This window comes from Oratosquilla oratoria, chromosome 1 (assembly GCF_046742065.1).
Source record: "Oratosquilla oratoria isolate Oo_2021 chromosome 1, ASM4674206v1, whole genome shotgun sequence".
NCBI lineage: Eukaryota > Metazoa > Arthropoda > Malacostraca > Stomatopoda > Squillidae > Oratosquilla > Oratosquilla oratoria.
In genome coordinates, this window is record NC_134777.1 from 52,596,177 (window position 1) to 52,610,138 (window position 13,962).

Genomic DNA, 13,962 nt, shown 5'->3' on the forward strand with positions numbered 1-13,962 from the left:
AACAATGCTGTGCACGCTTTTAATACAATCATACAAAACGCAGACAAGAGATACATCCCTAGAGGCAACAGAAAATCACACAACCCCAACTTCACACCAGAAATCCAAAGCCTCATCAGACAACGTGACACACTTAAACACGATACCCCCACACCTATCCCTCAAAACATAGCAGACCAAATACAAACACTAAACACTGTGATTGCCAATAAAATATATGAACAAAAAACACAAAATTGGCAAAACTTTATCAATACACTTGATCACAAAACAAACACCAGCAAATTGTACAAAACACTCAACAGCATCACACTATCCAACACTAACACTACACGCTCTCACGCAGCAATAATCACAACAACAGATAATCTACCCTCAAACAGACAACAAGCAAACGCTCTCATACGTCATTTTGCACAGACGAGCCATCTTACATCTCACCCTGACGACCGACGCACCATTCGACATAAGAAAGACTTCCCCACAGACTCAGACTATACACCCTTCATAGACAGTCAGACAAAACTCATAATGCATAATCTCAAGCACTCATCTGCCTGTGGCCCTGATAACATAAGCAACATCCACCTAAAACACATTGGACCACAAGGTATACACGCACTCACAAACATTGCAAACTACAGCTATTCACACAACACTATACCCGACATCTGGAAGCATGGTAAAATAATCACCATTCCAAAACCGAACAAAGACCCAACAATCCCAACATCGCACCGCCCAATCCCACTTCTCTGCACCCCCTCTAAAGTCATTGAACGCCTAATACTTAAACTTGTCACACCATATATTCCCCTTGCTGACTCACAACACGGTTTTAGGCCACTACACTCCACAAACACTCTTCTGACAAACCTCACACAAAGAATTTTAGATGGCATCAATTCAGATAGGCCCCACCACAGAACACTTCTTATAACATTGGACATTAGTAAAGCTTTTGATGCTATCCCCCGCCACAACCTAACAAATAAAATATATAACACAGACAAGCACAATAACACCAAAAGATGGCTGGCCAATTATCTGGCAGGCAGGAATGCTCATGTGTCATATAATGGCCAATCATCGCACATCAGAAACATTAAGAACGGAGTACCACAGGGCTCAGTTCTATCCCCCACATTATTTAATCTATACATGCATGACTTACCCACGCCAGACACCTCAGAAATACAAATCTCTTCCTACGCAGACGACATAACAATCACATGCACACATCGTAACACAGACAAAGCTGCAGAAATAATCCAGCCTTACCTTGACACACTCAACACATGGTTCATCACAAACAGACTCAAAATAGCTCCAACCAAATCTACAGCAACACTTCTCACCAACTGGACAAAAGAACACAAATACATACCTCATCTCTACATCAACAACACTCTAATACCACACACAAACACACCGAAAATTCTTGGTGTAACATACGATACATCCATGTCTTTCAAACAACACCTCACAAACATAAAAAACAAATGCACACCTAGACTTAACGCACTTAAGTCAATCACTGGAACAACATTTGGACAAAACAAAGAAACTAATATAACAATATACAAACAATGCATACGCTCAGTGATGAATTATGCGAGTCCTGCATGGGCTCCTAATCTCAGTGAGACACACCACAACACCCTTCAAATCATACAAAACAAAGCCCTAAAAACAATTACAGGCTGCACAAATACATCACCTACAGACCATTTACACCATGAAACAAAAGTCCTCAAAGTCAAGGACCACCTCGACATGAGAGGCACACAAACACTTGCTGCAGCCACCACAAACACATCACACCCGCTACACTACATAGCAGAACACCCACACACACCAAGAAACATTAAAACTACACCCAAAGACCTTTATTACGCACAGATACTCTCTTCTCTTCCTCCACAACCACCAAATACCAGCCTCCGGAAACATATTCATAATCATATCACTCACCGCTCCATTAACACACTGAAAGACAACACACTGCTGCATGCCAGACCCCCTGATATCCACCCTTCTGAATCCTCTCTCCCACGAAAGGACAGAGTCCACTTGGCCAGACTGCGATGCGGTCACCACCCAGCACTTCTAAGCTACCAGAAGAGGCTGGACGACCGTGTTGTGAACAGCTGCCCAGGATGTAACACTTCACCCCATACCATACAACACATAATGGAAGACTGCATTATACACAATCATGCACGCAAACAACACAACATACACTCTATAAAGGATTTGTGGGAAAACCCAGTTTCGGCTGTGGCCTTCCTTGGGGGTCGGGACTGCTCGGACAGACAGTCTAGGGAACGACAACAACAACAACAACTTTCTTAACCTTTTCCATACAATGACGTCTACATAGACCTCTTGAGGCGTGAGTGGGTATATGAGGATGCCAGTGTCAAAGTCTTGATTATACTTATTTTGTAGTTGTAATTGAGTGACTCCTGAACTCTGTGAACTGGTTTGATTACGTTTTCTGTGTTAATTATTAATCAGAGTGAAAGAGAACAAGTAATACAGCAGTGACTTTATATTCTATAATGCGAGTGGTGTGATGCATCATACATTAGGCATCTGATGCAGCATGCAAGAATTTTACTCATACTGAAGAGGTTAAGGGTCCGTCAGGGGCAATTATTCGAAAAAATCTGGTACATGAACGAATTTTAGGAAAACATTTAAAAAGAATCTCTATGATGTTGGCAACACTCCTACAAAGTTATAGAGCTGTATTTCGTTTCTATCTTTTTATACAGAATAAAATAGATAAATTATTGGCAACCTCTGGCAACCCCATTGCGTATCAAATATTCTGTATATTGGAATAGCGTTAATTTTTTCTATAGCTATTTTGTTTTTTGCTACGGAATTGTGTTTATGGAGGTATTTAGCAACTCCTCCCACAAGCGTAGATCCAGAAATAGCACACATCAGGGCATCAGTACCCATCCAAACGTCAAAGTGAGGTCACGTTCTTTTGAAGCTCTCACCATGCTTCATATTTTTTATTCCTCACTGTAATTTCTTGCGGTAATCATGGCAAGATTGACGAAAAGCCAGCGAGCAAGGAGGAAGAATGCAGTGAAGGCCCTTGCGTGCCAGATGAAGAAACGAGAAGGAAAAAAACAAACAAACGAAGAGGACAGCATCCAACAATGTTGGTTATAAAGAAGGATTTGTTGTTCCTCTTCTTGAAGAACCCTACACCCATATTCATAAGTCTGCCCTCGAAAGAAGAGACAAGAAACGAGAGGAGAAAAAAAGTGAAAAGTAAAAGTGGTAAAGTGACCAAAAGCGGGGACTATGGGGCTGGGGCCTTTTAAAAATGTCGCGCAAAATTTAAATGCCTTCTCATGTACATTTAATGTTTTTGTTCTTTTTGTTGTTATTTCTTCGGTTGTTCTTGATGGATTTTTGTCATTTTTGTTTCATTTGAAAGATAAAATTATGCTCTTTATTTCCTATATTAAAAAATAAAAGAAATTTTATTTTATTTTTTTTCTATTTATGAAACCTGAATTTTGCAGCATCTTTGAAATGTTCAGAAAAGAAAATTCACAAAAAATCAGAGGTATAAGTTTGGTCAAATGTACAATATAACAAATATTCCCCAGAATCTAAGCTTGCAATATATACCAAGCTTAATTATGTGGAAGGATTTCCATATGATTAATTACAGCTTCATTAAACTTCATTATAACTTCATTATATCTTCACTACACTTTATATATACATGTGAGGAATACAATACCCAGGGGAATTATAGACAAATGTAAATGGTAATTATACCTAAGTTCATCAAAGAGATTCAAAAAGTTATAGGACATGCTCCCTTATAAAGCAACCTGACGGTCCCTTAAATTGGGTGTGATTGCACTCTCACTGCCAAGGCAAGTAGCAGTCACCAGTAGCTATTGGATTTGAACCTGAGTCTATGTCATGCAAATCTACATACTACTAATTATATATGAATTTAACATTACAAAAGAAAGCTAAAAAGTATTACAACAAATTAGTAAATCCTTACGTAAAATGTTGTTCAACATAATTTTCTGCGATGGACAAAAGTTCTAAACAGCCGTGTAAGTCTGCAAAGGCGCGAATACCAAGGCAATTGGTGGGATGCAACTGTGACTGTAGGAAGTCGCAACATGCATCACGCACATCAGTTAGCTGCAGAAGATTAGCTGCTGGAAGAAGTACCTGAAAAAGGAAATGAAGATGGATAAACCCTATTACATCACTACAATATTACATCCAAGTACAAAAATCTGATCTACACAACCCCTACCTGTCCTAAACCCAGACTCTTCTTCACCAATTACTCCTGTTCCTCTCCTAATCCTTTCAATCAAGACCTTCCCATAAGCCTTCCCAACTACACTTAACATATTGCACTGTTGTTAAGTGTAGTTGGGAAGGCTTATGGGAAGTCACCACCCAGCACTTCTAAGCTACCAGAAGAGGCTGGACGACCGTGTTGTGAACAGCTGCCCAGGATGTAACACTTCACCCCATACCATACAACACATAATGGAAGACTGCATTATACACAATCATGCACGCAAACAACACAACATACACTCTATAAAGGATTTGTGGGAAAACCCAGTTTCGGCTGTGGCCTTCCTTGGGGAGACGGGACTGCTCGGACAGACAGTCTAGGGAACGACAACAACAACAACAACTACACTTAACAAGCTGATCCCTCTAAAACTACTACACTCACACTTGCCCCCCTTTCCCTTGTAAAGTGGAACTATACAACTCCTCCAGTCATCTGGCACTCTACCCTCTCTTAAACAAACATTAAATAACCTCACCAAGTCCATAAAGGCCCAAAAAACATCCTTACCTTTTCCTAAAACTTTCTCACATATCTGTTTTACCACAAAAATCATATCTATGCAACTCCTACCTGTCCTAAACCACACTCTTCCTCACCAATTACTCCTTCTGTTCCTCTCCTAATCCTCTCAAACAAGACCCTCCCATAAGCCTTCCCAACTACACTTAACAAGCTGATCCCTCTCAAACTACTACACTCACACTTGTCCCCCTTGTGTTGGCACAGTGTATATATATTTATTGTGTACATAATTTATATTATGATGTTATATATTTATCTTATACATTACAATGTATTTTGTTATTGTAAGATATCGCAGATGCGATGTGCGCAGTTTGTTTTGGCACGAAATGAGTGAGCGTGAGTTAGTTTTCAAGCAGCCTTGATAACGGTTGCACATATTTTGTGTTTGTACTCTTTTTGTGTACCTAAATATACTTTGTGCCATTGACTTTTCTTTGCGTATTCTTTTGCCACCCAGAACATAAAATGGTGGCAGCGGATAAACATTCATTGTGCTTATATTCTATGCAGAACTCGAATTGTGTGACATTTGAAAATTGCCGGCCGGTGATAGCGTTGTGGCGGTTTTTTTTCCCATTTTTCCTCTCCAGCCCAGGTATTTTTTTTCAGTGAACTTAATTAATATATTAGACATGAATAGTGCTCAGGACACAGTGACTTAAGTTAGTATTTCGGCACAGAAACATTTTTCTCAGAGTGCGCGAGGTGATTTTTTTGTTCCCGCTCTTGCCGGTGGCATCATCGTCGGCTGCCCCTGTCACTGGATCGCCTTGTGTTCCTGTGTGTGTTCTCAGCTGTAATTTGGGCCTGGATGGTGGAGGATTTTGGACAGTCATAATTGTGCCGTGTATTCTTCAGTGGCGGCGGGTGGACGTCATCTGCTGAAATTCATGGGTGGCATTCCCGGACGGCCTTGTGATTGCTCTGCGCCATAGACTTTGACTGCCTTGTACCTTGTTACCAGTTTTGTCATTTTATTAGTTTTGTGAATATATTGTGAAAAAAAAAATACATTAAATAAATAAGATAAAATAAAATCATTTCAACTATCCGGTCGTGCCTCAAGCGGCCATTTCTGTGACGTCACTCTGTTTACTTTCTCAAATGTTACCCCGCAGTGAGAGTAGTGTCCTTTTACGTACGTAGTGCATTCTACATTTTTACGTAATTTTGCTAATTACGGTCTTTCTATAAATTTTTTCTTCATTATTGATATATGTATCGCATTGTTTCTGTTTTGCAATGCTTCTGTTTGTATGAATTGTATAATTTTTCTTACGTTCGTGTCCCATGTCCATGTGATTTCTCTATATTGTTTTTTTTACATTATTTCATGCTTATGCTGGTGTGTTGTATTTGCTTGGTGTCAGTGTTTTCATATGCTTTTACGAAGTGGGTTAAGGTTGTCATCTCCTATCATGTCTAAGTCTAAGAGGCTTTCGTTTATCAGTCCGCTAAGCTCATCTGAGACAATGGCTCACAAGTTGACGTTGCTCTATCAAAAGCCGTCGGTGGTGCAATTTTCTGGTCAAGATCCTCATTATAGAGCAGCTGATTTTATCTGCCAATGTGAGGACGCCACTGTCCAGTCCAATGTTTCGACGGGGCCTGAAAAGATCTCCTTTGTGAGGTCCCAGACTGTGCCAAATTCTTTAGCATCGGAGTTACTTTCGGCGTCGTGTTTAGATCCTAAATCTCTTAACTATAATTATGACACCTTTAGGTCTAACTTCCTTAAACTTTTTTTCAGATACTCTTGGTGGTGGTGCGTTCCATTGGTGCTTCAAACTGGCTGATACTCTTGTATCCCGACTGGGCACTCTTGATTATAGACAGGCGCAAGCTCAGGCCAGTATCATTGCTGTTGACGCTTTAGAGTCACTTTCACAGTCAGATTGGGTAGATAATGGTAATATCTCTGTAAATAGATTTCGTCTTATATTGGAATTTGTGTTTTACATCCATTTTTTGGTGCCTTCTGAGAGAAGAGCAGCATCTTCTCTCATGTATAAGCCTGATGAGACTCTATTGTCTTTTGCATCACAACTTTCTCGTAAACTAGGGGAAGTACCGTCTAGTTCCTTGTGTATTAGCAATGCTCATCAACATGGTCATGTCCCTTGTTCTCCTCAGTTCTCTCAGTCTACAGTTCCAACTCATAGTTCCCCTCAATCTACAGTTACCCCCCTCCCTTGTTATGTACCTTTTGTAACAGGTCTGGTCATTCGAGCGACTTTTGTTACCGCCATAGGCGCCAGGTACACAAGTCAAGACTGTCCCCTGTTCGCAGGAGTGTACCTACTGTTTCTTCTAATCTGTCACATGACCTTTCCAGAGTAGAACATCCAGGTAGACTCAGTTATTGTCATATCCATGGTCACTGTAAACATTCGACTGATCAATGTTTCAAGGCTTTGAAACTTAGGGATGAAACTTCTCACCAGCCTCGTCAATCCCATTTTCCCCAGCGCGTGTTTCCCAACCCAAAGAGTTGACCAGCAATATTCGGTCTCAAATAATTCCTTTTGTGGCTGTTGAATCTTCTCAATTACTTACCTTTCAATTTCTTACTAAGGATACGCCTCTTTCTGTCACTGTAGATACTGGTGCAGAATGTAGTCTCTTAAGTAGAAAGGCTTACTTTGCTCTACGGGAATTGTATAATCTCCCTTTATATCCCTTTACAAGGTTCTCCCTTGCTTGTTCTTGGGTCTGTTTGTTTTCCCTTACAGTTTACCTCGCATGCTACAGTCTTCAATGTTACTTTTGCTGTTGTCTCTGGCATTGCCCTTAAGTGTGATTGTCTCTTGGGTATTGATGCTCTTACAGCTCATAGCATAGATATTTCTCCTAGTCGCCGTGTAGTGACTTTCTGCAATTTTGATATCTCTGCTTCGGATAGGCCAGTTTCTGTTTGTGATTCTCCTGTGCTTGATCAGTTTGCACATGTGCCTGTCCCAACTTCTAAGCGCTCTACCCCTGTTGCTCATTGTGCTGCTGTTGTTGTAGGAGAGCATCTTATTGCACCTTCAAGTTCTGTTCGAGTTCCAGTGCCAGTTCCCAAGTTCCCAGTGCCAGTTCCCAAGTTCTGTTCGAGTTCCAGTGCCCCGATTGGGTCTCACGTTCTCTCTTTGCCTGACTCTATTCGTATTCGTCGGCTTGCCCTAGAAGGAACTCTCTCCACTATTCGTGAGGATCATGTTACCACAGCGATGGTAGCCAATTCCCGGGTGCTCCTATTCCTCTCTCTCCTGGCAGTCACTTAGGCTCCTTTGAGGTGGTACACGTTGCTGCTTTCCAGGATTCGCATATTGTAGCAGCTTCTGTTCTAGTCTCCTCCAACACGTGACCCTGCTTACTTAGCTTCTGAGCTTGCCACATTTGTAAGCGAGATTGATTTTCCTGAAGAGATGCCTCGTCTCCTTGACCTGCTAGTTACCCACCGTCAGGCTTTGGCTTTACCAGGTGATCTGTTAGGGGTTACGGATCGTGTGGTTCATAGAATTGATCTTCACCCAAGCACTCGTCCTGTTTACGTCCTCTCTTACAGGCTACCTCACTCTCGTCAGCTTATAGCCCAGTCCTTGGTTGACGATTTGTTGAGTGAAGGTGTTGTACAGGAGTCCCACTCCGAGTGGAACTCGCCTCTTCTCCTGGTGCCTAAGAAAAATGGATCTTTTCGTCCTGTTGTTGAATACAGGAAAGTCAATGAGGTCATTCTTCCAGATCATTATCCTCTGCCTATCTTAAGCAAGCTTCTTCAGTCCATTGGCAATGGTAATACGGTGTTCACCACTTTAGATTTAAAAGCAGGTTTTTGGCAGATACCCCTGGAGGAGAAGTCTCGTAAGATCACGGCCTTCTCGACTCCCAGTGGGCACTATGAATGGCTTCGTTGCCCCATGGGTTTGCGGAATGCTCCTTTGACTTGCCAGCGTTTAGTTAACTCCATTTTTCATGGCTTAATTGGGAATGGACTTTTTGTTTACCTGGATGATTTGATTCTAGTTTCCAAAGATGTGGAAAGCTGCTTTTCTAAGTTGTCCATGGTCTTGCAACGTTTTGCTGAAGCTGGGTTGAAACTCAACTTACCCAAGTGTTCCTTTTTCAAGGCTAGTATCCAGTTCCTAGGTCATGTTGTAGACAAGCATGGTATCCATACCACTGGTGAAAAGATCAAGGCAGTCAGAGACTTCCCTATACCGAAGTCGGTTGAAAATGTACGTTCCTTCCTTGGACTTGCAGGATACTATCGTGCATTCATTAAAGACTTTGCTTCAATTGCTTCCCCTCTCACTCGCCTTCTCAAGAAGGACTCTTCCTTCCAGTGGCGTGATGTCCATCAGACAAGTTTTGATTCCTTGAAGCTTGCTCTTACTGAAGCACCTGTGTTGGCTTTCCCTGATTATAGTATCCCCTTTACTATTTGTACAGATGCTTCTGATACAGGTATTGGAGCTGTACTCATGCAACAAGTAGATAGATGTAGACCTCATGTTATTGCATATGCTAGTCGCATTCTTAACAAGCCTGAGTCCCGTTACTCTGTTACTCATTTAGAGGCCCTGGCAGTGGTGTGGGCTTTAAAGCACTTCCGTGATATCATTTTTGGATATCCTATTACAATCTACACGGACCACACTGCTGCCACTCAGCTTTTTCAGGGCAAGAATCTGTCAGGTCGCCTAGCCAGATGGTTCCTCATGATCGAGGAATTCAATCCAACCCTAAAGCATGTCCCCGGGCGTGCGAACCATGTTGCTGATGCACTTTCACGGAATATCCCTGTTGCTGTTGTTACCGTGATTCATAACTTTTCCCTGCAGGATATGGCCCAAGCTCAGCAGTGAAGACCCTGTTTGGTCTGCTGTCATTTATGCTTTGGAGTCTGGTGATGATTCCACCTTATCAGCTTTACCAGTACCTCTGTACCAATTTTCCCTGCAGGATGAGGTTCTCATTCGTAATGTGGAAGTGTTTGAGCAAGATGTGGCACAGCTAGTGATCCCTGAGTCTCTAGTTCCCGTTGTTTTGTCCCTTGCTCATGATACCCCTCAGGCTGGTCACCCAGGTCGTGACAAAACTCTGGCTATGGCACGGAAGAAGTATTATTGGCTTAAAATGCGACTAGACATTACCTCTCATGTAGCCCGGTGTAGTTCTTGTGCCCAGAACAAAGGTTCTACGAGCACTGCTTCCATCTTAGAGTACCCTACTCCTTCTCGCCCTTTTCAGACTGTGGCTATAGACCTTTTGCAACTGCCTCATAGCATGCAGGGCTCTGTGTATGTCCTTGTGTGTGTGGATCATTTTAGTCGTTTTGTGATCTTAGCTCCCTTACGTAACAAGTCTGCACCAGTTGTAGCACATGCTTTAGTTTCCCATGTGTTGCGTCCATACACCACTCCTTCGGTGCTCCTTAGTGATAATGGGACTGAATTTAAGAACGAGGTTTTGGCAGGTATTTGTGAATGTTATGGTATCAAACAGACATTCGTGACTGCTTATCATCCAGCGTCCAATGGTCTTGTGGAGAGGACGAACAGGAAAATTTTAGAGATCCTATGTCACCTTGCTAGTAATTTTCATGAGTCCTGTGAGGATTGGCTTCCCCATGTTAGTGCTTGTATCAATAGCACCATTAATGTTTCCACAGGCAAAACGCCTCATTATGTTATCTTTGGATCTGAGAAACGGCTCCCATATGATGTGCTTGACAGCCCTGCTCGTCCCCTCTACAATGTAGATGACTATAGTAAACTACAGAGTCATGTGCTGCATGACATTTATACTTCTGTTAGAGATAAACTGGTTGTTTCAAAGGCCGACATGTTGAAACAACAACATGCTCGTGCAACACCTGTGACGATCAGTGTGGGTGATCATGTTTTCAAAAGTACGCCTGATCGCCAGTCAAAATTAAATTGTAAGTCTGTGGGCCCCCTTTTGGTGACTGAACACCTACATCCTAACAAGTTCAGGATTTTTGACCCCTCTACAGGCCTTAGCGAGATTGCACACGCTGATAGACTCAAGAAGACTCAAGAGCCTATCCCAACCTTTACCCGGCCACCTCCTGGGCCCCCAGCAAGAACTTTGCCTTGTTTCGATACCCCTCATTGTTATGACCTTAGGTCAAGGGGTCCTGTAATTACCTGAACTCTCATTGTGTCATGTTATGTATGCCTGTAATTACCTGAACTCTCATTGTGTCATGTTATGTATGCCTGTAATTACCTGAATTTTCATTGTGATGTTTCCCATTTATGTACTATTGTGATGTTTTCCATTTATGTACTATTGTGATGTTTCCCATTTGTGTTGTCTTGTATTGTATTTTGTCGTGTTTAGATGTTAAGTATTATGTCCCAGACGTCTGGCAATTGCTCTATTTGTCTTTTGTTAACTGGCGCCAGTCTTATGTTCCTTTTTGTGTTTGTATATGTTGTCTTTGTGTACTCATTTCTGTATATGTTTGTTTAATGTATTTGGGTGTGCTTTTAAATCCATTTGTCCCACACTTCTGTCTGCCACTGTTGTGTGTGTGGTTTGTGTGTGTGGCTTATCTTTGTATTATTTAGATTCTCTTTGCCTCGGTCAGTTTTTTTTTCTTGTTTGCTCGGTGTGGGCACCGAGTGGCGCGGGCCGAGCGATGTGTTGGCACAGTGTATATATATATATTTATTGTGTACATCATTTATATTATGATGTTATATATTTATCTTATACATTACAATGTATTTTGTTATTGTAAGATATCGAAGATGCGATGTGCACAGTTTGTTTTGGCGCGAAATGAGTGAGCGTGGGTTAGTTTTCAAGCAGCCTTGATAACGGTTGCACGTATTTTGTGTTTGTGCTCTTTTTGTGTATCTAAATATACTTTGTGCCATTGACTTTTCTTTGCGTATTCTTTTGCCACCCAGAACACCATTTCCCTTGTAAAGTGGAACAATACAGGGACTCCTCCAGTCCTCTGGCACTCTACCCTCTCTAACAAACATTAAATAACCTCACCAAGTCCATAAAGGCCCAAAAAACATCCTTATCTTTTCCTAAAACTTTCTCATATCTGTTTTACCACAAAAATCTTATCTATTCAGCCCCTACCTGTCCTAAACCAACACTCTTCCTCACCAATTACTCCTTCTGTTCCTCTTCTAATCCTCTCAAATAAGACCCTCCCATAAGCCTTCCCAACTACACTTAACAAGCTGATTGGTTACAAATTAGGACGAGGGAATCATATGAGAGGTACAAAGTAAAGAGAAGGATAAGGGAGGCAAGGAGAAGAGCAGATGTGAAATGGGGTAAGAGTATGACAGAAAATTTTGAAAGTAATAAGATGATTTAGAATGAAATTAAGAGAGGAAGAGGAGGCAAATCAAGTAGAGAAGAAAAGGTAAAAGGTGCATACGGAAAGATGATAATGGAAGTGAAAGCAGTGAGAGGAAGGTGGGCAGAGCATTTGTGGGAATTGGTAAATGTGAAGGAGTATAGGGAGGGAAAGGTAGTTCCAGTGGGAAGCGATAAGAAAATGACCATGATGAGTGAGGAAAATGGAGGAGAAATAAGGAAAGATGAAGTGAAAGCAGTTGTTAAGATGATAAGAGCAGGTAAGGCACCTGGGTTGAATGGATGCAATGCAGAATGTCTGAAAAAAGGAGGTGCAGTGATGGTGGACTGGCTGGTGAGGTTATTTAATGTTTGTTTAAGAGAAGGTAGAGTGCCAGAGGACTGTAGGAGTGCCTGTATAGTTCCACTTTACAAGGGAAAGGGGGACAAGTGTGAGTGTAATAGTTTTAGAGGGATCAACTTGTTAAGTGTAGTGGAATAGAAGAAAAAGAAAAGAAAAGAAAAAAAAAATAATAATAAAAAAAAAATAATAATAAAAAGGATAGTTACAGAAGAGATCTGAAAAAGAATAGCTTCCCACACAGAGTGATACATATCTGGAACAAACTGAATGAAGAAACTGAGTGCAAAAATTATACAAGAATTTAAGATCTAACTGGATGCTGAAAGATACAAAAGCGGGTCACTATGAGCATAGCTCTCTTCCTGTAAAATACAAGGTAAATACACACAAATCTAAGTATGATAATTGGGAATCAATTATATAGATTAAGTTAGAACCGTACATGAATTTGAGTCTAGATATGTTAGAAAATTAGAGAATAGGAGACAGGACCCAACAAACATTGTTCCTTTCCTGTATAATACAACTAGGTAAATACAGACTCAAAACTTGTCAACAGCATTATGTCATTCAACTAACCTGTACATTTTCTTCAGTCACCAGGACTTCTGCTGTGTAGACATAGTCAATGAGTAATTGTAGGGCATCACCATCAATGTCTTGAAGAACAATACGATCCTGTCGACTTTCTTCAAAACCTAGAATTGATTTACACAGATTAATGAAAACTTTGACAGACATATATAAAATTTAGGATATAATTAGGCAAAAATTCTAAATACAACTGCACAGTGTGCTGACTATAAAGAGACATAACAGATATTTGGAAATGAATCCCAAATATATTTTTTGTAGCCTCCAACCTAGAAATGCTCAACATTAACACTTATATATGACATCACTTAGGTTCACCAAAAAATTAGTTATATCTTACAGCTATTACACTACTTTACTCATTATTTTTATTCAGTATTACCATGCTCCACAGACTGGGGTATTGGCATCATAGACATATGCAGTATACATTTTAGGTACTAAAGTGGCATTCTTATAGACCTAAGTCATGCAGCTTTCTTTTATATTTAGGAGGTAATACTGGACTGCCAACTCCTACCCCCTTATCCTCTTCAATACAAGTCAAATTCTGGTGTGCAGCATCGGATGCCTGAGGTACGGTGATTGATGCATCACAATACTTGTGTCGTAAGATATAAAGTCATTGCTGTATTACTCGTTATCTTTCATTGAGTAATAATAAACACAGAAAATGTGATTAAGCCAGTTCACAGAATTTGGGGATCACTCAGCTACAACTACAAAATAAATATAATCAAGACGCCAACACCGACATCCTCATACCCACTCA

At 40.9% G+C, this 13,962-nt stretch overlaps 1 protein-coding gene across 2 annotated transcripts in view; it reads right to left on the bottom strand.

Moving 5' to 3' along the window:
- Positions 1–13,962, bottom strand: part of kel (kelch protein) — a 104,649-nt gene that overhangs the window by 70,574 nt on the left and 20,113 nt on the right. For both annotated transcript variants that reach the window (XM_076181499.1, XM_076180924.1), the window contains exons 4-5: positions 13,176–13,294; positions 4,052–4,227 (exon numbers count right to left, since the gene is read on the bottom strand). In XM_076181499.1, coding sequence (XP_076037614.1) covers positions 4,052–4,227; positions 13,176–13,294 — 295 coding nt within the window. The remainder of the gene's footprint in view (positions 1–4,051; positions 4,228–13,175; positions 13,295–13,962) is intronic.